At 38.1% G+C, this 21339-nt stretch overlaps 1 protein-coding gene across 1 annotated transcript in view; it reads right to left on the bottom strand.

Annotated features, from left to right (window-relative positions):
• The window catches only part of DNAH14 (dynein axonemal heavy chain 14), a 396896-nt gene that overhangs the window by 29372 nt on the left and 346185 nt on the right, over window positions 1-21339 (bottom strand). The window contains exons 72-76 of the mRNA XM_070501636.1: window positions 19456-19541; window positions 15152-15308; window positions 13543-13753; window positions 11315-11417; window positions 6725-6955 (exon numbers count right to left, since the gene is read on the bottom strand). Of these exons, the coding sequence (XP_070357737.1) occupies window positions 6725-6955; window positions 11315-11417; window positions 13543-13753; window positions 15152-15308; window positions 19456-19541 (788 nt within the window). The remainder of the gene's footprint in view (window positions 1-6724; window positions 6956-11314; window positions 11418-13542; window positions 13754-15151; window positions 15309-19455; window positions 19542-21339) is intronic.

The following is a 21339-nucleotide window of genomic DNA, read 5'->3' as shown; positions in this document are numbered from 1 at the left end:
TACCAAATTCTCTGTTTCTAGTAGGTTTTTTAAAAACTAGTCTTTTAGGTTTTTTAGATATACAATTATATCTTATAGTTTTTTTCTCTCTTTCACAGCATTAATACAGATTACATAATTTTCTTATCTGATTGCATTTAGTAGAACTTTGAAGGCAATGTTGAATGATGATAGGCATCCCTGTCTGATTCTTGCTTTTATTTGAAACCATTTCAGTGTTTGGCTATTTAGAATGATATACACTGTCGTTTTTTGGTAGTCTTTTTCATATTTAAGTAGCTCCTTTTAATCCTAGATTTTAGAGTTCTTATCAGGAATGGCGCCTGAAGTCATAATAAAAGCCTTTTCTACATCTATTGATATGATCATATAAATTGATAGATTTCCAGATATTGAGCCATTCTTGCATTCTTGGAATAAACCCTACATCATCAGTGTATTATTCTTTTGATTCATTGCTGAAACATATTAACAGCTTATACAGAATTTTTACCTCAAATCCTAAGTGAAATTAGCCTATAGTTCTTATGTATATTTTCTTTATAGGTATTCATATTAAAATTATGTTGTTTTCATAAAATGAATCAGGGAGATTGCTATCTTTTTCTAAGGTCTAGAATAGTTTAAATAACATTAATATGTTTGTTTTTTAAAGGTCAGAGTGAACTAAGCTATGAAACTATTTCATTCTGCTATTATTTGCAATATCTCTTATGACAATTGGTCTACTCAAAATTTCCATTTCTTTCTGAGTTGATTTTGATAATTCTTATTTTCTGGGAAATCATCAGCTTCATCTAGATTTTCAAACTTTGTCTAATCAAAACCCAATTTTTGGATTTATTTTTCTTTTCTATTACTTTTTTGTATATTATTTCATTCAAATTACAAATTATATTTATTCTTTCTTTTAGTTCCTTTTGTTTTTTTCTAATATCTTAAGATGAATATTAATTTCCTCCATTTCTTCTTCAATAATGAAGGTATTTAAGGCCATAGAGTTTTAAAAAATTTTTCTGAGCATAGTTTTTGTACTGTCACATCATTTTTGGTATGAAGTAGTCTCATGTCCATTGTGCTTGAGATATTTTGTGATTTCCCTTTTAACATCCTCTTTGATAAAAGGCTTATCTAAAGGCATGTTTCTTAATTTCCACTTTAATACATTTTTTGGGGTCAAATTTTTATTATTTATTAGATTATGATCAGAAAATGTGACCCATAAAATCATTAAAGATTTTTCTTTGTGGCCATGTTCATGAGTTTTGGAACAGTTCCTTAGATATATGAAAAGGTATGTGCTGTCTGCTGGAGGGATGTTAGCTCTAGATACATCTGTTAATCAAGTTTGTTGATTATATTATTGTATTCTGTCTTATTTTTGCTTATTAAAGCTATCTAATTCTGAAAGAGGTTTTTAAAAATTGTCCACAATAATTACATATGAATATACATGTATGTAACGTATATGTTCATGTATATGAATGTGTCTCTCTATACATACATATATGTATATTTTTGCTACAGTAAGCTATTGTTTGATAACACAGAGACCATACAGCTTCATGGCTGAAAGCACAGCTTCTAGAAACTCCGAGCTAGACTGCCTGTGTTTGAATCGTGTCTGTTCTGCTTACTAATTAGGCAAATACTTAACTTTCTGTATTTGAACTGTAAAATGAGGATAATACTCCCTTCTTTATAGGGTTGTTGTGAGCCTTAAGTTAATTAATCCATAAAACATTTAAAACCATGCCTGAGAGGAAGTACTCTATAAAAGTTAACTATTTTCATGACTGTTACATCTTCATAAAGTGTTTCTATTTCTACTATTTGGTGCTTTTTGAGGTTAACTTCCATCTTGTCTGATATTAATATTTCCATTTCTGCTTTTTTTTGCTGTTCCTATTTTCTTGGCAGTTGGAAGCTTCCTTCACGAGTTTGTCTTTTTCTTATAACTTGCATATGTCTCAGTGAGAGACTGCAGTCCATTTATATTGCATATGATGCCTGATAATATTGCTTTCGTACGACTTTATGTTATTTCTTTTACTTTGTTGTTTCTCTCCCTCCCTCTTATTTTTGATCAAATTGTCATTTCTTTTTTCTTTTTATTCCTTGTTAATTTAAACATTATAGGGTTCCCATTACAGGTTTCCCTTCCTTTCCTTGAATTCATATTGAAATAACATTTCTTTTTTCAAGTGAAAAGAAGACATCAAATATTTCCTCACCGAAGTGTTCCAGTTTCCGCATTTCCTTCTCTGTCCTCCCTAACTTTGGGACCAGCAATAAGGTGGCAGGTTCAGAAAACCTCTGCTTCCTGACCTTCCTCAAACGAAAACTCAGACGGCTTTTCCTCTCCGCCCCTCACCTACACGTCCCCTCCACTCCAACTCCCAGGTTTTGTTGAAATACGTTAGCATTTTTAGCTTAAGACCATTCTGGGAATTTTTCTTGTAGTGAGACTCTCCCTTTAAATAATCTATATTCAGCAGTTAGACTACTCACCTCAACAGTTTATTATCCTCCATTTAGATTTAACAGTTCACTGCAACGCTTAACAATAAACTGCTCACCGCAGTTTCCATTTCTTTTCATTTCTCTTTCCTTTGGGTCTCTGTTCTGATATATTTATGCATAGTTACAGATATTACTCAAGCATTTTCCACAGATAGACAACATGAATTATACATGATTAAATCCTTGCTGATATGCAAATATCCCTCTTTGACTCTCATGGGGTGAATGACATCTTGGCTGGGAACAAGATCCCTAGACTAGTCTTCTCTCAGCTTCTCTGGATGTTATTCCACTATCTCCCAGCCAGTGATGTAGAAGACAAGTCTAATGTCATTATTTTCTCTTATAACTTGTCCCAGAAGCTTGGATTTCAGGAATTTTCTAGCTTATGTCCAAATTATGTCTTTACAATCACTGAGTTAGTCAGCCTGAATCAGTGAGATTTTCAATTTGCAAACTCAAATCTGTCATCAGTTCAGGGAAAATAAACTAGCTTTCCTCTTTGTTTTTCTCCATCTATTCCAGTTTCTCCTTAGGAATTCATATCATTTTTATTCCAGTTTCTCCTTAGGAATTCATATCATTTGAATATTAGGTTACCCTTCAAATATCTGCTTAATTTTTGCCTCATGATTTCCATCTTTTTGTAATTTTCTTCCTATGCTTGGGTTACTCCTTCTATTTGATTTTTCCAGCCCTTAACTCAAGTTTCAACCACGACCATTCTTTCCTTCAGTTCATCTATCTCATTTTTTTTTAGTTCAAAAATCATGGTGTGTGTTTACAGCTCCATTTTGCTGACTACAGAGCATGGAGCCTACGCACTAGTTAACTCCTCTGGCCACACACGTGGAATGAACCAGGCCAGAGCACAACGATACCTGCCCTTTTTCTTTTGTGATAATGAATAATCTTTGGAGATTATATAAAAAATGGAGCTGTTAAGAGAAAAATTAAAACTCCGAACTTTGGAAATAGGCAAAAGGAGGACCACATATCTTCTTGATGTCATATTGGAACATCATCTGATATGCTCATTCAAGGATTATGGACCCCTCCAGGAACATCTACTTTTGTTTTGACCTACTGTTCCTATTGATTACAGCACTTTAAAACTCTGTCAGAGTGGATGCTAACTTATAGAAAACTGATAGCCCTGTATATGGTTCTTTCTGATGACAATGCAAATGAATTTTGTCATGTAGAAATACAAATGGTTCTGGCTCATAAAGAAAATTGCAACTCAAAGGTTACAATGTTATTGCCTGTGGGGCATTTACCAGTTTTGTGTGTAACTTAGCAGTCATATTTCATGACTATTTCTTTCAGTTACTATAAATGCTTCTGCTGTCTTATACTTTTAAAAATCAGTTTTACCATCCTGTTGGTTCTTCCATCAGTGAGCTAAAACAATCTTTGATATGTGCTCACTTAAAAAAATCCAGTGTGTGAATGGTGTATGTGAATGAGCTTTTAGGTCCTGACAGTCTCTTATCATTTGCTGTTCTATTTCTTGTGTTCTTTCCCTCTTTGGCCACTGGATTTCGTTAGATAAGTTATTTTTCTTGGTCTTGTCTCTGGGGCTCAGGTCCAGGTTTGGGGGAGCTTTCAGTGGCGCTCGCCCTGCATCTGGTGGAAGATAATTGATGTTTAGTCCTATGGACTAGCAGATAGCACGGGTCAGATGCCAGGCCCCAGAGGAAACTCTCTCCAGTCGCATGACAAGGAGCTAGCTGGGACTGGGACTCCCCCTAGTGGGAGGAGCTGTGTCCAAACTCAACTTCCCACTGAGCGGGAAGTTTCCATTTCCTTAATGAGAGGGGCTGAGCATAAATCCAATTTCCCACAAAGTTACAAGGGGCTAGCAGTTGGAATTTCTAGACAGCTTCCTGAACACCAGGCACCCAAACTCAAGACAGTTCAGCGCCGAGGTGGTCCGTTTCTCTCCCATTGGCAAGGCTGCTCTCACAATTGCCACATAAAAAGGGACGATAAGTGGGGGAACCCCTCCTAGAGAACAGTGCCATGATGTACCCACCGCTTTTGGCTTAAGCAGCCCTCTCTGCAAAAGGCCAAAAGGGCAGCAGCATCCATGGATTCCAGCCTGCACCAGGTGATGCTGCTGGTATTCACCCAAGCTCTGTGCACGACCAGGTACCTTCTAACTCCTGACCTTCCATAATCCCACCATTCGTTTCCCTTGCAGACAGTTTAGTGTACATTTAAATATATAGTATAAACATGTCTGCAGAAATGGGATCATTCGATGCATGCTCTGCCATATCCCAGCTTTATCAATCAATCCTATAATGGTGATTATCTCTTTCTACATCAATAACAATAGGAATTTTTTAAAGGCTTTTGATATATATTACCAAGTTGCCTTCCGGAAAGTTAATAACAATTTGATTCCCACAGCAGTATAAGATAGTGCCTGCTTCTCTGCATTTTTGTTTCTTTGTTTATTTCAGCCACTGTGGTAGTGAACGTCGGCATCTCACTGAGGTTTTAATGAGCATTTCCTTGATTGCTATGGTAGTCGGGGCTTTCCAGAAAAACAGAACCAATAGGATGTATATACATATAGGAAGAGATTTATTATAAGAACTTGGTTCATGCAATTATGGAGGCTGACAAATCCCAAGATCTGTAGTTGGCGGGGGGGGGGGCTCGGGGGAGCTGATGGTGTAGCTCCCATCTGAAGGCCAGCAGGCTCGAGACCCAGGAAGAGCAGATGTTTCAGTTCAGGTCTGAAGGCAGGAAAAAACCAATGTCCCAGCTCCAAGGCAGTCAGGCAGGAGGGTTTCCCTTTTTGTTCTATTCAGTCCTTCAACTGACTGGCTGAGGCCCACACACATTTAGGGAGAACAATCTGCTTTACTCAGTCTACTGATTTAAATATGAATCTCCTGCCACAACTAGAAGGACCTACAACTATAGTATACAACTATGTACTGGGGGGATTTGGGGAGAAAGAAAAAAAATATGAATCTCATCCAGAAACACGCCCTTAGACACATTCAGAATAATGTTTGCCCATATGTCCGAGGACCTTGTGGCCCAGCAAGTTGAAACAGAAAATTAACCATCACAATTGCTGATGAAGTTGAACAAATTTTCATACTCTTATTGCCTTTTTGTATGTATATTGTGAACTGCCAATCCATGTCCTTTGCCTATTGGGGTGTTTTTTTCTTTCCCTTATTAATTTATAAGAAATCTTCATATAATGAGCATATTAACCGTTTGTCTAATATAGGGTGCAGACATTTCCCCCCAATATATGGTTTGCCTTTTGACTAAGCTTTGGGTAAGGTTTGGACAGAAGTGTGCTTGAGCTCGTGGTCCTTGACAGGGATCCCGAGTGCAGTGCTTTAGGTGACCATCTGGTTAGGCGCAGAAGCAGATTCTCTGACAGTCGAGCTGGCAGTGAGTGTGACAGCCTCCTGTGAAAACTGAAGAGACCGATGAAGCCATGGAAGACAGGGAGGGGCCCATCTCGGGTGGGTCTAGGCGACAGACACCCGGAGGCAGAGCCAAGATTTTCCTCAGAAAGGTTTTTGGTATCTGCTCTAAGGGTGACCAAGGCAGTGTCCTGTGCTGGAAGCACAAGTGCAAGGAGGCTAACCAGGGAAAGATTTAAGGAAGAGCTCCTACACAGCTACTGTGCGATAACGAAAACACACTGCAATGGTAAGCACAAACAGAAGGTTCTGTATAGAGAATGGTAAAGAAAGACTATTAAGCTAAACTCCACCCGCCCCCACCTTGGGTCTCTTGCTTTAAATGAACAAGTGAAAACAACAAACACTTTGCAGTGGCTCATGGGTGTCAGGCACTGTCCTCGGGCTTTACCTGCAACGGCCTGGCTTTTATAGAGCCCTTCCGAGCAAGTGCCGGCATTTGCCCTCCCTGCCCCTACCCTGCTTTTTTTGGCCAAGGAAACTAAGACCCAGAGAGGTTAATGAGTTTACCCAGCAGATTAAAAACTTGTACAGCTATCAGTGGTGGAGCCGTAATTTGGAAAAACTGGCTTCAGAGTCCATGCTTTGAAACGTCAGCTGTTACTGCCTAGTTACAGAGTTCATTTTCTTACCACCGTGAAAAACACTTCGTATTTGTGTAGAAACATAGTAGGCTCTCGGTTTGTACCTAATTGTTATTTATCTATTGCTATTGTTTATTTTAAGACTTCACTTACCTCCAAGTCTGAAGAACTAAATTTATAAGCAATATTCCAGCCCCCGAATATTCCGCAGTTGTTTCTTTCGTTGATCAGAGTATTGAAAAAACATAAGCTGAATAGAAGTTTTTTCCACCATGGTCCACAGTCAGGTGTTTCAAATATTTCTTCCGTTACCTCTCCAATCCCACCATATCCAAATGTCTGGAGTAAGTTACTCTTCAATCCCTGGGGATTTTCCATGGAAATCTTTAAAACAGATTTGAGTCAGAACAGCATGTGAGAACAGATGCAGGACTAGGACTGGGGCTCTTCCTTGCAGAGCGTGGGGAAGAGAACCAGCTCAGAATGTAGCTGTTTTCAAGATTTGGCAGCAATCGAAACTCTTGTGTGATTCTTTTCCCTTTTGCAAGCTTCTGTAGCAGGACTGTACCGATTTCCTGTTGCTCCAGTTCACTGCTCATTGAGAGCACTCCTGCTTGCTCTAGTGCAGCGTGCTGGGAGCACAGCGTTTTAGAAAGTTGACCGTGAAGGGTGACCGTGGTCCAGGTGCTGCGGGGCAGCTGAGTGGCTAACAGACTCAGGGCTGCATGGCCTCAGCCGCAGATGCGGGGCGGGAGGGCGGGGTGGGGGTGGGGGGGCCAAACCATAGAAACAGAGAACAAATGGAACCAAGAAAACTATCAGGCATCTTTGATATTAGAAAGGAGAACAATTAATTTGGTGTTTTACTAAATTGTTTTGCTTGCATTAAAAATCCCTTTGGTTGACTTCTTAACCAGGATAATTGAAGTGAGGAGGGACAGGAGGTGAAGTGGGGACAGAATCTATTAGAGAGTTTTTTATGCTGAGGAAGATTTGCCCTGAGCTAACATCCATGCCAATTTTCCTCTATTTTTTAGGATGTGGGCTGCCAGCACAGCATGGCCACCAGCAGAGGAGTGCAGGTCCGTGCCACTGACACGGAGCAGGCTGAACTTAACCACTAACCCACTGGGGCTGGGCTTGGAGGGCTTTTTTGAGAGTGTGGCTTTTAAGTCTGAAACTGTGAAGGATCTGAAACGTTCTCTGATTAGCACAGTTTACACATACATACGTACATGTGCATGTCTATGTGTATGTTCGTGTATATCATACATAAGAATTGTGTGGATATGTATACATGATATGCGTAGATATGCACATATGATACGTGTGTGTGTGTGTGTGAACATGAGATTTCTGGATCAAAGATCAGACTATTTATCCAGAGCAGTTTATGGTGGTTCTCCATGCTCTGATTCCCCAAAGGGCAACATAGTGGGAGCCAGACATATCCTGTGTGTGTATAGTGGGGTGTGTACCATAGGAGGGGACTCAGATGGTGAAACATGGAGCTTATATAGAATGGCTGGCCTAAGCCCTGTGGCCAAGTGGTTAAGTTCTTGCGCTCCACTTCGGTGGCCCAGGGTTTCACAGGTTCGGATCCTGGGCGCGGACATGGCACCGCTCATCAAGCCATGCTGAGGTGGCATCCCACATGCCACAACTAGAAGGACCCACAACTAAAAATAGACAACTATGTACCGGGGGGCTTTGGGGAGAAAAAGGAAAAAATAAAATCTTTAAAAAAGAAAAAAGAATGGCTAGCCTAGTAGCCCCGCCAGAATGTAAACAAATCCTCTCTGGGGAGAGAGAAGGAGGTCTCCACAGGTTTTTCCACTCCTGGAGTGTAAGCAAATGGCTCTGAGTTTTACTGCCCTCAGGATGAAAGCAAGTGGCTCCAGGGGATTGAAGAGAAGCTTCCCTGGGTCTCTCGCTCTTAGAATGTGAGCCAGTGGCTCTGAGAAGTGCTCGAGAGGAGATATCCTCTATCTTGCAAGGTGTGTTTACCTTTCAAATGTCCTGTAATGCAGGTTCCCCACAATCTGTGCTCAGAGACCCCTGGCTGTGCAGAAATGAGAAAACATCACAGAGCATTGTTCCTGATTGTTACGACTGACTTTTCTGAGAACTCCTGCTCATGTCTCTAGAAGCAGACATGTGTCTGCCCCCGGAAGGAACTCTCTCTGAAGGGGACGAGAGACAGAAAGGGAGACAGAGCGTGAGGGAGAGAGATAGGGAGAGAGAAAATGTGTGTGTATAATCAGTATTGCCTTGGGAAGAAAGTTGCTAACATCTAGAATGAAACTTTATTTTTTTAATTTCAAAAGCAAGTTCATGCCATGTTCGTGGTTTTCCTTTCCCTTCTCTTTCTGTCCATTTTTTTTTTTAATGTGGGATGATAATGTTTGGGTCATATTTGTAAGGAAGTGATTTACTCACTCTGGCAATTGATTCTGTTAAAAATCTGAACCGATTTTTTTGCGGGGGAGTGGTTTGCCTTTTATTCAAAAAATGTTTTCTAATATACTCCAAAGCAAAGAGAGTCATAATTAACTCCATGTACCCACCACTCACCTTCAACAATGGTCAATATTTTGACAATATTGCAAAATCCTGTTTTTAATATTAACTTGTGCTTAGTTGAGCATAAAAAATGCTGTAGCCAACCTATGAGAGCTCTGTGATACCCTTGAGTGCATTATTTTGTCTATTTCCCTGTCATCTTTCAAGTCTGTGCAAATGTCCCCTCCTTGATGAAGACTCTCCTGCCTGTCTCCCTCTGTCATCCTACTGACCACATGGTATCGTGTAAAGGAAACTCTTGTTTACAGTTCTCATTCCTCCACTAGTCTGTGAGCTCCTTGAAGTAAGAACTTGGACATATACTGTTAAAATATCTTTCTTATTATATAATTAATACATACTTCTTGTAAGAATTTTAGAAAAACAAAAATAAAAAATATGAAACAAAAATATTAACAAATATATTATAAAATATTTTTGAAATCTTTAAAAATAAATAATAACATGTCACCTAGACATAACTACACATAATATTTGGTTATATTTCATTCTATATAATGTTTTTCTTCTTTTTGTTTTCTTTTATAAAATTTATCACATTATTCGTTCTGCTTTGCATTCTGCTTTTTACCGTAGTCATTTCATGTTCTCAAATCATTAAATATTCCTTTAGAATTTGATTTATAGTAGCAGCATCCTATTTCATTATATAAATATACCATAATTTCTTTGGCTTTTTCCTAGAAGTGGGTCACTTAATTAAATTGTATGAAACTTTAAAAGAATCTCTCTATATTGCAAAATTACCTTCCTTTCTGCATTAATATCTTTCTAATATTACTTTATCAGCAATATGTGAGAGTAGTTATTTCACTGTACCCTTAACATCACTAATTATAACATAATATTTAATCTTCACCAATTTGATGGACTATCAAAGGTATCTCATTGTTTTGATTTGCATTTTTCTGATAGCTAGAGGCTGAATTTTTATTTTTTCATATGTTTATTGACCTTTTGTGTCCTTAGCCCATTTTTCTTATGGGGTGTTAGTGCTTTTCTTAATTATTTGTAGTTGCTCTTATTTACATATTAAGAAAATTATCATCTCTATCTGTGTAGATAATGATATATGAAAAATCTCATAAAGTTTTATGTATGTACTAATTAGAACGACGTTAAAAAATGCTTACACTGATGGAGACTTAGAGCAATGGACCTACTTAAGATGAAATGTTCCTTGAAGCTCTGTCTCTGTCCCTCCCTGTCACCCTTCACTCCCCTGCCCCCAGCACCTCCCCCTCCCAAGTCCCCACTCCTGCCAAAGATAAAAGGCTGTTTGAGATCATAATCTGCTCCAGGAGGTAAATGGAGTATTTTGAGCCTCAGGCTAAGAGCTGTGGATTTCTCCAATCCACGTTCTGTTTTCTCCAGGAGCAGGATTGTTGGGAAGTGATCCAGAACTGTCAGCTTGGTAAATCTGCACAGGAGACTGGGAAGAGCTGGGGAGCTGTGTGACAGGGAGAAGTTTGTTCCCAGGAGTCAATCGGGTTTATTCTCAAACTGGATTGGGACTCCATCCAATCAGGAACGTGCCCCATCCACCTGATTTGCTCTGTCGTCACCCTGATTCTGTGGAAGTTGGATGGGCATGTGCTTTCACGTCTGGGCACGGCATTCTGCCTGTGCCAGTGGTTAGTTTTCTTTGCTATTAGGACTCCATCTTTTGGTCAGCTGGACACTTGTTTAACAGGATTGACCAAGTCTTAGTATTTGTTCAGACCCAATGGTGAAGATGAGAAGTCACAGGTAATCCTTAATTAGGACATTTTAGTCAATAGTTTCCACCTGCTTTCTGCCAGACCGTTTCCAGAGAATTAATAATGAACTGTGAAATGGGTAGGGGGAGCAGAGACAGAAAAAGCTACAGAAGCAAAGGGCAAGGAAAGGACACAAATTCTACATTCTGTTTTATAACAGTTGGGAGCCTAAGCATCCTTGTTTGAGAAAACAAACGTCTAAACTGTGAACCATTTGAAAGCAGTGATCTTGTCTACTCCTTTAGCATCCTTCCTGGTCCACAGGATAGGGCTGAGCACAGAGCAGAAATTTAACATACTAAAATTAGCAATCTCCAATTAATTCAGAGCTATGAATGCAAGATGACTTACATTCAGTGTTCCTCAGTCAATATTAAAATCTGTTATTCTTTGTTCTTACCTTGAAACTCTTTTGAACAATAGGAACTGGGAAAGAACTGTCTGATTTTGAGCTTAACCAGAGCCTAAACTCAGGGTCTATTTTCACATCTGGACTACTAAATCTGAAAAATACAAAATTTATAAGTATTTTAATGTGAAAAGTTTAAACCAAACCAACATGTTCTAAGAATCATAGTATTTCAATGTTTAAAGTGACCTTAGAAATCATTTTAATAATCAAAAGTCTTATTAGACTACTGTAAGAACTTTCATGTTGCCCAAGAATTTGCACAAGACCCATTAATTCCCATTTAAAAAAAGTAGTTTTCCCTCCCTTAAGTATAAAAGTGATATATACTCATTGTAAAAAATCTGGAAGCAAATTATAAATTAAGAATAAAACGAAGAGTTCCACTGGTCAAATCTGGGACAGTTGAACATCAAAATAAATGATGATAGAACATATTATAATCCATTCACTAAAATAGGAATCTATGAGTCCATAGTGATATAAATAAACAAATGGATAAATAAATAGAGAAGGAAAAGCTCTTCCTTATAGTAGAACATCATTTAATTAATTTAGAAGGAATTATGATAGGGTGACAGTCAAGCTTTAAAGGCTTGATTTGATAAAGAAGTATGAATTTCTCTTAATCATACACTGATTATATAGAATGTATTTTATATATCATTAATTACTCTTACTGAGATTTTGAAATTCTGTTCTGAAGAACATTTCTCTAATTTCCTTTTTAAAATGATACATTGTTATCTACCATTCTACTGTTTCTATCTTAATACACTTTCTTTTTTTTTGGTGAGGAAGATTTGCCCTGAGCTAACATCTGTGCCAATCTTCTATTTTGCAGGTGGGACACCACCAAAGCACGGCTTGATGAGAGGTGTGTAGGTCCATGCCTGGGATCCGAATCCATGAATCCTGGGTCACTGAAGTGGAATGTGCGAACTTAACCACTACACCACCCAGCCAGCCCCCTTAATACACTTTTTGAAGGCTGATACAATGTCTGTCTAGTCCAGGCTGTGTCCTTGTCTCTAGAATGATTTTTGGCAAATAATAGGTGCCCTATAAATATTTTTTAGGTGAATCATGAATGAAAGACCTGGTAGATAATATTGTGTCATCTTCAAAAGTTTACATCTATTGAAAGCATATAACTTAGTAATTTTCTTTTTCTGACTCTCTTAAGTGATGAATGTGAAAAAGAAATTAGCAAATAGGTTTTAAACTGCTAGAAGAAAAACAGTCTGAGAACAGAATAACTGATATTAGCGAAGTTTTCAGTAATTTAATCAGGCAGTTGCATTTTGGTGTTCTAGTCTCCTTGCAGATGCTCACAACATAAAAGCAGGAAGAAGAGAGACCCTCATCTAAGCACACTTTATAGTATAATATCGGCCATACACAGTAAAACAGACAGAAATGCAAGGCTGGAGAAAAAATTATAGTGCAATTGGTTAAAACATTGCGAATTCTTCACTCAAAGTTATAGCAACTTCCAAATACCTCCAATGAAAACAAGAAGGTTAAACCTCTGGAAACTTCTGCCTGAGTGAGCAAGCATTTTGGGAGATACAGCCGAGAAAAGTGGGTTGAGCTAGAGAAAGTTCAATCATCACTGAAAGTCTGGGTGTGAGGTATTATATTCAGCTGTTTGGAATCATAGAGAATACAGTCACATGTCACATAATGACGTTTCTGTCAACGATGGACCGCATATACGACCACGGCCCCATAAGATTAGTACTATATAGCCTAGGTGTGTGGTAGGCTCTACCACCTAGGTTTGTGTAAGTACACTCTATGATGATCACATGACAAGGAAATTGCCGAACAGTGCATTTCTCAGAACATATCCCCGTTGTTAAGGGATGTGTGACTGTGTTAAAAACTAGGTCATAGACCTATCCATCTGTATGTGTGTGTAGTTTGCATGTGTATCTACTGAGAGTGAGAGTTTGAGGAGGAGAGAGAAAGTGGTAAACAAGATGGAAAGTAAAAACTAAAGAGGCCTTTTTGTCTAATAAGAACTCATACATTCTTTTCATAGTCTTCAAGTTCTTAGAGAAAAGAGAATCCAAATAAGATAGCTTAAGTTTCCTCTAAAAGGCCTGACACATTATTTTATCATTATTTAAGTACAGTATACATTGCTATTTCCAGTTCTACTTCATTGTTTGGATAATTAATCTGACCCCTTACAATAAGTGTAAAATTCTTACGATTCTACAATAGTGCAGAGCCTTGGCATAAACGATGCTGCCAGATGGCAGTTCTGGAGGAAGACCCATCGTTCTGTTTTGGTTAGGGCCTTAACAATGAGGTCCTCTGCTTTAGCCGCCTGGCCATGACCCAAAGAAATCATGGCCACATGACGTGTTGTTCCTTTTAGCTCCTGTGCAAATTTCAGGAGGGTATTTGTGAGGTCAATCCCTGTATGGCAATGTGGAGAGAGACATACAATTGTAAACTCATTTAATTCCTTCTTAAAAAATACAATCTAGCATTTATTGAGTGGTGGTGGGAGAAGGTGTAGACACAGTGGAAAAACTACAGTCTTCCAAATTAGAACCCAGAGTTCAAATTTTGGCTCTGCCACCTCCCTACCAGGTGACCTAGGTTTTTTAACATATGGGGATGATAATATCTACCTGTAGCAGCAACTGCTGATTATCTACCCCAATGTCTACTTGTCCTTTCCTCCTGTGTAGCTGAACCCCAGTGTTACTTGAGATGGCCATGTACCCAGCTAAAATACTTCATTTTTAGCCTCTCCTGCAGCCAGGTATGGGCATCGAAGTCTTGTGAATAGGCTTGGGCAGCAAAGTTGGTTAACTTGTGTAATCGTTCCTTTCTTCCATTGCGTTGTTTAGAACACAGATGTGATGCATAGAGCCCTAGCTGCCATCCTGGCTGAGTCTTCGAGAGATGGCCAGTACCTATTGTGAGTGTGTCAGGCATATAGCCAGCTGTGTTACAAGCAAAAGTTCCCATGAGAAAGTCTCCACGTGGAGGCATTTTGAACAAGGATTTTGCCTAATAGAATCAAAGTTTGAAAATGGTAAATTCTAAAGACATATTTGATTTGGAGACGATGAAGAACAGAAGATAAATGAAGAAAATATTTTGCCTTGGAGAAAATATTTTACTTAGGGTCTGTAAAGCAAAGATAAGAAAAAGGAAAAGAAAAATTTGGAGTTTTGAGGAATACAAGGCCTGGATCAGCACGACCAAATTTTGATAGTTTATTTTATAATATATATATATATATATATATATATTTTCAGGAATCAATGTTAATTAAAACAGTTAATAAACACAAGGGCTATCCCAACTTTCAGATCAATAATACATGTTTGAGAGGTATTTTCTGCGCAGAAAACTAGCACGGATAAATTTTTGCATATTTGTGAATCTGGGAAACATTTTTCCTCTTTGTTCTTTTATAGTTTTAGAAAGATTCATTCTTAATATAGTTTAAACTTTTCTCTTTTTGAGGAGGATTGGCCCTGAGCTAACATCTGTGCCCATCTTCCTCTACTTTATACGGGGGATGCCTGCCACAGCATGGTGTGCCAAGTGGTGCACAGGTCTGTGCCCAGGATCTGAAACGGCGAACCCTGGGCCACAGAAGCTGAGTGCGCAAATTTAACTGCTGCGCCACGGGGCCTGCTCCAATATACTTTAAACTTTTAATCACTCCCCTTCTCAAAATATTTAAATAAGACTAGGGAAACATTTTAAACATAGAAACACCTGACACAGAACCCACTTCTCTACATCTTTTGACAAATATCGTACTGTCATCTTAACTGTTGACGAGTAGCTCACCATTGGAGTGCACAAGCATCAGTGGAGTTCTGGCACAGGATTCTTTATACAATTCTCTCAAATTAACTCCGGTTCTGCAAATATATTCACTTCCCATTTTTTCAGCTGTAAACTTTCTCACTGAATTCTTTAAACATTCTGGCCTGAGAATTTTTATCTAAAAAAAAAATATGACAGTTAAGGTAACTTTAAAAACCAATCAAGGGACTATTCCCTATGGGAAAATGAAGCAAAACTGAGAAATATTCCTTATTTAGGGTGTCAGAGTTGGAGGGCGTTCCTTGTGTTTGGAGAGTTTAATGGGAGACGGCCTACGTGTGGGGGGGAAACTGCCGCCACTGCTCTTGACCCTAATATGGCCCTTCCTGGATGCGAGGGCCGCTTGTGCCTCCATCTCTTTCACATTCTGGGATCTCGCTTTGGATGTAAAAATCCAAATGGTCCCCGATTCTGCAGAAAGAGATCTTTCCCCTGGATTTCTTCCTGTTGTGTTGTACATGTCTAGAGCAAGAAAACCCCATGGTGTTTGGGAGATGAAAACTTAGGATAGCACAACTGGATGAGTACTAACTCCTCCATTAATAAAACGAAAATGAATAGCACGATACTTGTGGGTTTAAGCAAACTGAGTACATATCTGAAAAGAACTCTAGAGGTACTAAAAGATGCTGGAAAACAGTATAAACAAAGTAAGTAGAGGTTCAGAACCTACTGGAAATCATTGCAAATTTCAGAAGAAAGACCTTTTACTTGAAAACTGTTTTATACAAATCACTTATGTGCTATTTCTTTATAGAGTGATCATGAATTCTGTCCTGAGCATTTCAGCATCAGAGACTCCATCATTAAGGCAAAGCCAAAACTGTATGTGTCTGTGGATCTGTGCAGATGTACTAGGTTGAACCATGGGAAATTGCCATTTTTACAGGTTAAGAACTGTCAAATATTGGTTATTTTACATGTTTAACATAATATGTTAAATCACTATGTCAAATTCTGCTTTTTTGTTTTACTTTTTGGAAAAATTAATCTTAAATTTTTGTTTTAATTACATGCATCATTTATTTTTAAAAAATGAAAATTGGCAGCACACAAAGACTCTGGGGTCTAGCACCAGAGTTCACCCAGTACATCCAATTAATGAAAGTGTTAGAACCAGCCAAGTGAAATGAGAGATTAGGTGAGGTCCCCTGACACCATCACTGCTGAGAATCTGTGCTCCCAAACGTGATCATGATCCTTTGTCACCATCATGCTGCTAGCTCCTCCTTTACTTTATTGTTCAATCAAGCATTTATTAAATGTCTCCACTGCTGTAATTTTTAATCCAAGGACTTTTTCTCTTTTTATTTTGAGGGGTGGGAGAGAAAGGGAAGATCAAAGAAATGGAGATCTATTGAATTCAATTTTACTAGCTCTTTTCTGAGCAGCTACAAATAGTTGTGAAATTTTTCTCATGTCCATATCCCCTCCTCATCATCTTTCTTTCCTTCTTTTCTGTCCAACAAGTTACAGCAATGGAGAGAGGTGAATAAACTAGACAAAGTCCTTGCCCTCATGCAGCTCCATGATGTTATCCTTCTCCAGGGTGAATCTTCTAATATATTCTAAATCTCTTATGCGGCAATCTCAATTTCTGACTCTTATAGGTCAGACCCAGTTTCAAATATTCTAACGTGGTTTCCTTAAATGTACACTCAACACTTCATCAGATCATGTCTCCTGACTGTGGCTTTGGAAAATACAATCACTATACTCATCAAGTTTCTAGTTCATAAACTAAAATCACCTGGAGCTTAGTGGAGGAAGGTAATGTAGCATGGGCTTTAAAATCCAGTTAATTTTGTTTTTGAGATAATACATGCTTGCTACATAAAATTCAAACAATACAAAAAGGTATAAATTGAAAAATGAAGGTCCTACTTCCTAGACAACCACTGTTTTTTCTTGTGGCTCCTTATAGATATTTTTACGCACATGCAAGCATCTCTCTATCTACCTCCTTTTTTTCCACAAATGGAGCCGTGCAATACAGATTGTTCAGGATTTTGCATTTGTCAGTTACTATAGCTTAAATATAGTTTTGTCATGACTATGTCAATAATCGACACGTAGAGTAGGCTGTCAATCTGTCTATAGTTGCCAGGTGGAGAACATAAATTAGAGAAGTATGTTGGATAGAAGAAAAATAATTCTCCTGTGTAAGAAAAACAAAGAGACAACTATGATGCTAACGGCAACTAATTTCAACTTCAGTGTCAGGACGTAATAGGGAGCAGCGAAGACTGCAGTGCTCTGGTCCAAAGGGGCAGATGCTCCTCTGCTCTAGCTACTGCTCCTGAGGATTGTGGGCTCAGTATTGCCCGATCTTCTAATTTCATTTTTTGGATAAAAGCTGGAAATCTGGATTTTTATGTGAAATCTCTCAATTTGCAAATTTTGGCTCAAAAGAAAAAAAAAACCTAAACAAAAGAAAAAACAAACTTGTACACCAATGTTCATAGCAGCATTATTCACAATAGCCAAAAGGTGAAAGCAACCCATGGGTCCTGGAACAGATGAATGGATAAACAAAATGTGGTGTACACACACACACACACACACACACACACACACACACACACACACTGGAATATTATACAGCCTTAAAAAGGAAGGAAATTCTGACACATGGTACAACATGGATAAACTTTGAAACCATTATGCTAAGTGAAATAAGCCAGACACAAAAAGGTAAATATTGCAACTTTCACTCATATAAGGTACCTAGAGTAGTCAAATTCATAGAGACAGAAAATGGAATGGTGGTTGCCAGGGTCTAGTGTGAGGAAGGAACGGGGAGTTACTGTTTAGTAGGTACACAGTTACCGTTTGGAATGATGAGAAATTTCTGGAAATGGATAGTGGTGACTGCACAGCACTGTGAATGTACTTAATGCCACTGAATTTTTACACCTAAATAGGGTTGAAAGGGATTAATATGAGGATAAAATGACATAATTTATGTATATTTTGCCACAACAGAAAAAACAGAAAGGAAATCAACTCACTTTAAGATATAAGTGTACACAGAATGCTATTTTACAGTACATAGGATGATATTTTAGTTATCTTATTTGAAGACTTTGGAGTTTGTAAGAAAGATCGCCTTGGTTCAAACCCATTTGTTTAGTGATAAATTGCACTTGAAATGTTGGGGGAAAAAAACAAAACTGCAGGTCAAATAAAACATGTCTATAAGCCAGATGCAGGTTTTTTTTCTTGTAATTTCTAACCATTTTATTTTTAAATAAACTTTAAGGCAGAATCAGAAGACGGGCTCCTGGCTGTCCTGGCCGGTGTCCGCAGAAGTTAGCGTGGGGAGGAGAGCGAGAGCAGGGATTTCCCCTCACAAAACTAGAGGGCACGTGTGAAAATAAGGAGATTTTTCGAGGTGAGAAGGATGAATTTAGGATGATCTACTTTGGGAAAGGATGATGCAGTGTTGCTGCAAGGAGCACAGATTTTAGAGTCCAGCTGTCTGAGTCTCAGTCCTGGCTCTATCACGCAGTTTCTAAGCCTTGGCTCCCTATTCGGTAAAAGGGAAAACCATCGTGCCTACTTCCTAAGATCACCATGAGGATTAAATGAAATGATGTATGTAAAATGCTAAGCTTCTGATGTTTTAAGGGTGTCATAAATGACACTCATTCACATCCCTAACCCACCGACCCCTGCAGCCAGATTCTGAAGCAACCGAGAAACAGAGGAGTCAGGCGTAATAGCACCTTTATTAACCAGAAAGCCCACAGTGGCAGACGTGGTTTAGGGGTGTGTGCTTCTGATACTGGGCCCTAGAATTTGAGAGACTCACTCGTCCGTCATGAGCAGCGCTGAACAGCTGCTGGCTTCTCCCTAAAGAGCCAGGGTCTGCTCCTGCACAGTTTAAGGCATTGAGAAGCAGAGCAGAAACTATGCCTTTTGCAGGCAGGCAGATCCCAAAAGGGCCAGAGGAGAAGGGGCTGAGCCATGCACTCTGAATTAGTCTCTCAGATTTACCCATCTCACACATCCTCCCTCCTCTCTAGGGAGGAGCGAATAAAGGGCAGAGAGATGCCAGGAATCTTACTCTAATTGGACTCCCTCCACATAAAAGAAACATTGAGATGGAGTGTACGTGCTTCCCTCTAGCATTACTGTTTACTAAATGTTAGCTTGTAAAATCCATATATTTTGCCATAAAAATGTAAATTTGAAGGGTTTAAGTTACTGATAAAGTTCTCAAAACATTTAGAATATCAATATTTTCTCATAGCACTTCTTACCAAAATAAGTCTTTGAAATGGAGTGAGTTTCTCCCAGGGAAAATTTATAGGACTGCTAATTTCTTCATTTTCATTCAAAAGTTCAGCTAGATACAATTTAGAGAAAGAAACTGAGATTAACAATCAAATACTTTGGATCACTAAAAGATACCACAATGAGAATTTTTGTTATAAAATTGTGAAGTTTTTTTTAAACATAGCTGACTTCCTTTAAAGAGAGCTTTATTTCTGTAGGATTTGCGGCATCACTAATGATCCTTAATATTGCAAAAGAGGCAGACGCTCAGGTAGATTTAAGGTTCCTCTTGGCTGTAGCGAAGTGGTCAATGAACAGTGCCATCACAAGACGATGGACTGCTGAAGGGAAAAAGAGAAGCCAGGGCCACAGCCAACACTTTATAACCTGCCCCTGCTTACATGATGTTTTGTGATGAATATAAACTAATAATTCCAGAGGCTAGAGATTTCTAGTCATAATCTACCTGTGACAGATAAAGGAAATGAGAATCAAGTGGAAATGCAACATGATTCTCAAATTTTTGAAAAACTGAATATTATGCCCTTATATGTTTTAATACCATCTCTCTTACTACTGCAACAGCATCCTACCGGATCACACTCTCTTGCAAGGTGGGAGCCTTCTAGTTTTTGTTTCCAGCTCTCTCAGATACGGCTATCATTTCTAAATACCTTATATTTCTATGTATTTCCTCAGTGTCTAACTTCAAATACAACTTAGATTATAGAAACTGCTTTTTTGAACATAGCTAAGATAGGTTTGTTGATCTCAAAAAAAACCCATGATACATGAAAATCGTTACAATTTACGGTTGTAAATTTGGGGTTATTTGCAAAATAAAAAGATCTTCACTTTACCAAAAGGGTTAGTAAAGAGTTTCTTTAAATAAAACATATGCATTTTTATCTTATAATATAATAAACGATGAATCCAAGATAGATTCGTGACAAACACAACAAAATAAAACATTAATGACCCAGAGAGAAAATGGTAGGGGAGGAGAACTTCTTAACCAGAACTGAAAATCCAGAAGTTAGAAAAGAAAAAAAAAACAGACCTAATTGACTATATAAACATTTAAACATTGTATGGTACAGGTACTATAAACAAATTCAACAAACAATGTCAGATTTCGAAAAATATTTGAATGAATAGGTTACTATCTTTAACAAAACAAAAAGTTAATTATCTATGACACTAGGAAGATTCTTACAGATGGACAAAAAAGAGATAAACAATCTAGTAGAAAAATGGGCAAAGTACATGAATAGGCAAATCTGAATGGTCAACAAACATCTGAGAAGGAACTTAAACCTGGCAGTAGTTGGGGAAATTCAAATTAAAGTACTTTAAACTTCTCAGATTGGCAAAAGCTAAAAAAAAATCAATACCCCTCTTGGAAAAGGGACACTTACATATTGCTGGTGGAAATATAAATTATCAAGGACTTTTAAGAAAAGTAACCTGGCAACAACTATTAACACAAAAATAATATACTTTTGATTAGCAATTCCACTTCTGGCTATAATCTCATAGAAATAGAAGTAAAGAAAACATGTTTAAGGATGTTTGTGTTATTGTATAACATAATTGTATAGTGTGGCAAAAATCTGGAAGCAAAATGGAGAAAAATGTGGAAGGAAACAAATTAGGTTGTATCCTGAATGGGGTGATGTGGGTGGAAATGGCAGGGAAAATTGAGGGGGGGAGTTCAAAGTGGAAAAACGAAAAGGAAAAGATGTACTAAAACTAGCTGGATGTTTAAAGTAAGTTATATTTCCTACGTAATTTTTAAAACACATATCTGTTATATGAAACAATATATAAAATGCATTGTCTGTTATATAAAATATATGCATCTGTTG

Source organism: Equus asinus, chromosome 30 (genome assembly GCF_041296235.1).
Source record: "Equus asinus isolate D_3611 breed Donkey chromosome 30, EquAss-T2T_v2, whole genome shotgun sequence".
Classification (NCBI taxonomy): domain Eukaryota; kingdom Metazoa; phylum Chordata; class Mammalia; order Perissodactyla; family Equidae; genus Equus; species Equus asinus.
This window is presented reverse-complemented; position numbering and strand designations above follow the sequence as displayed.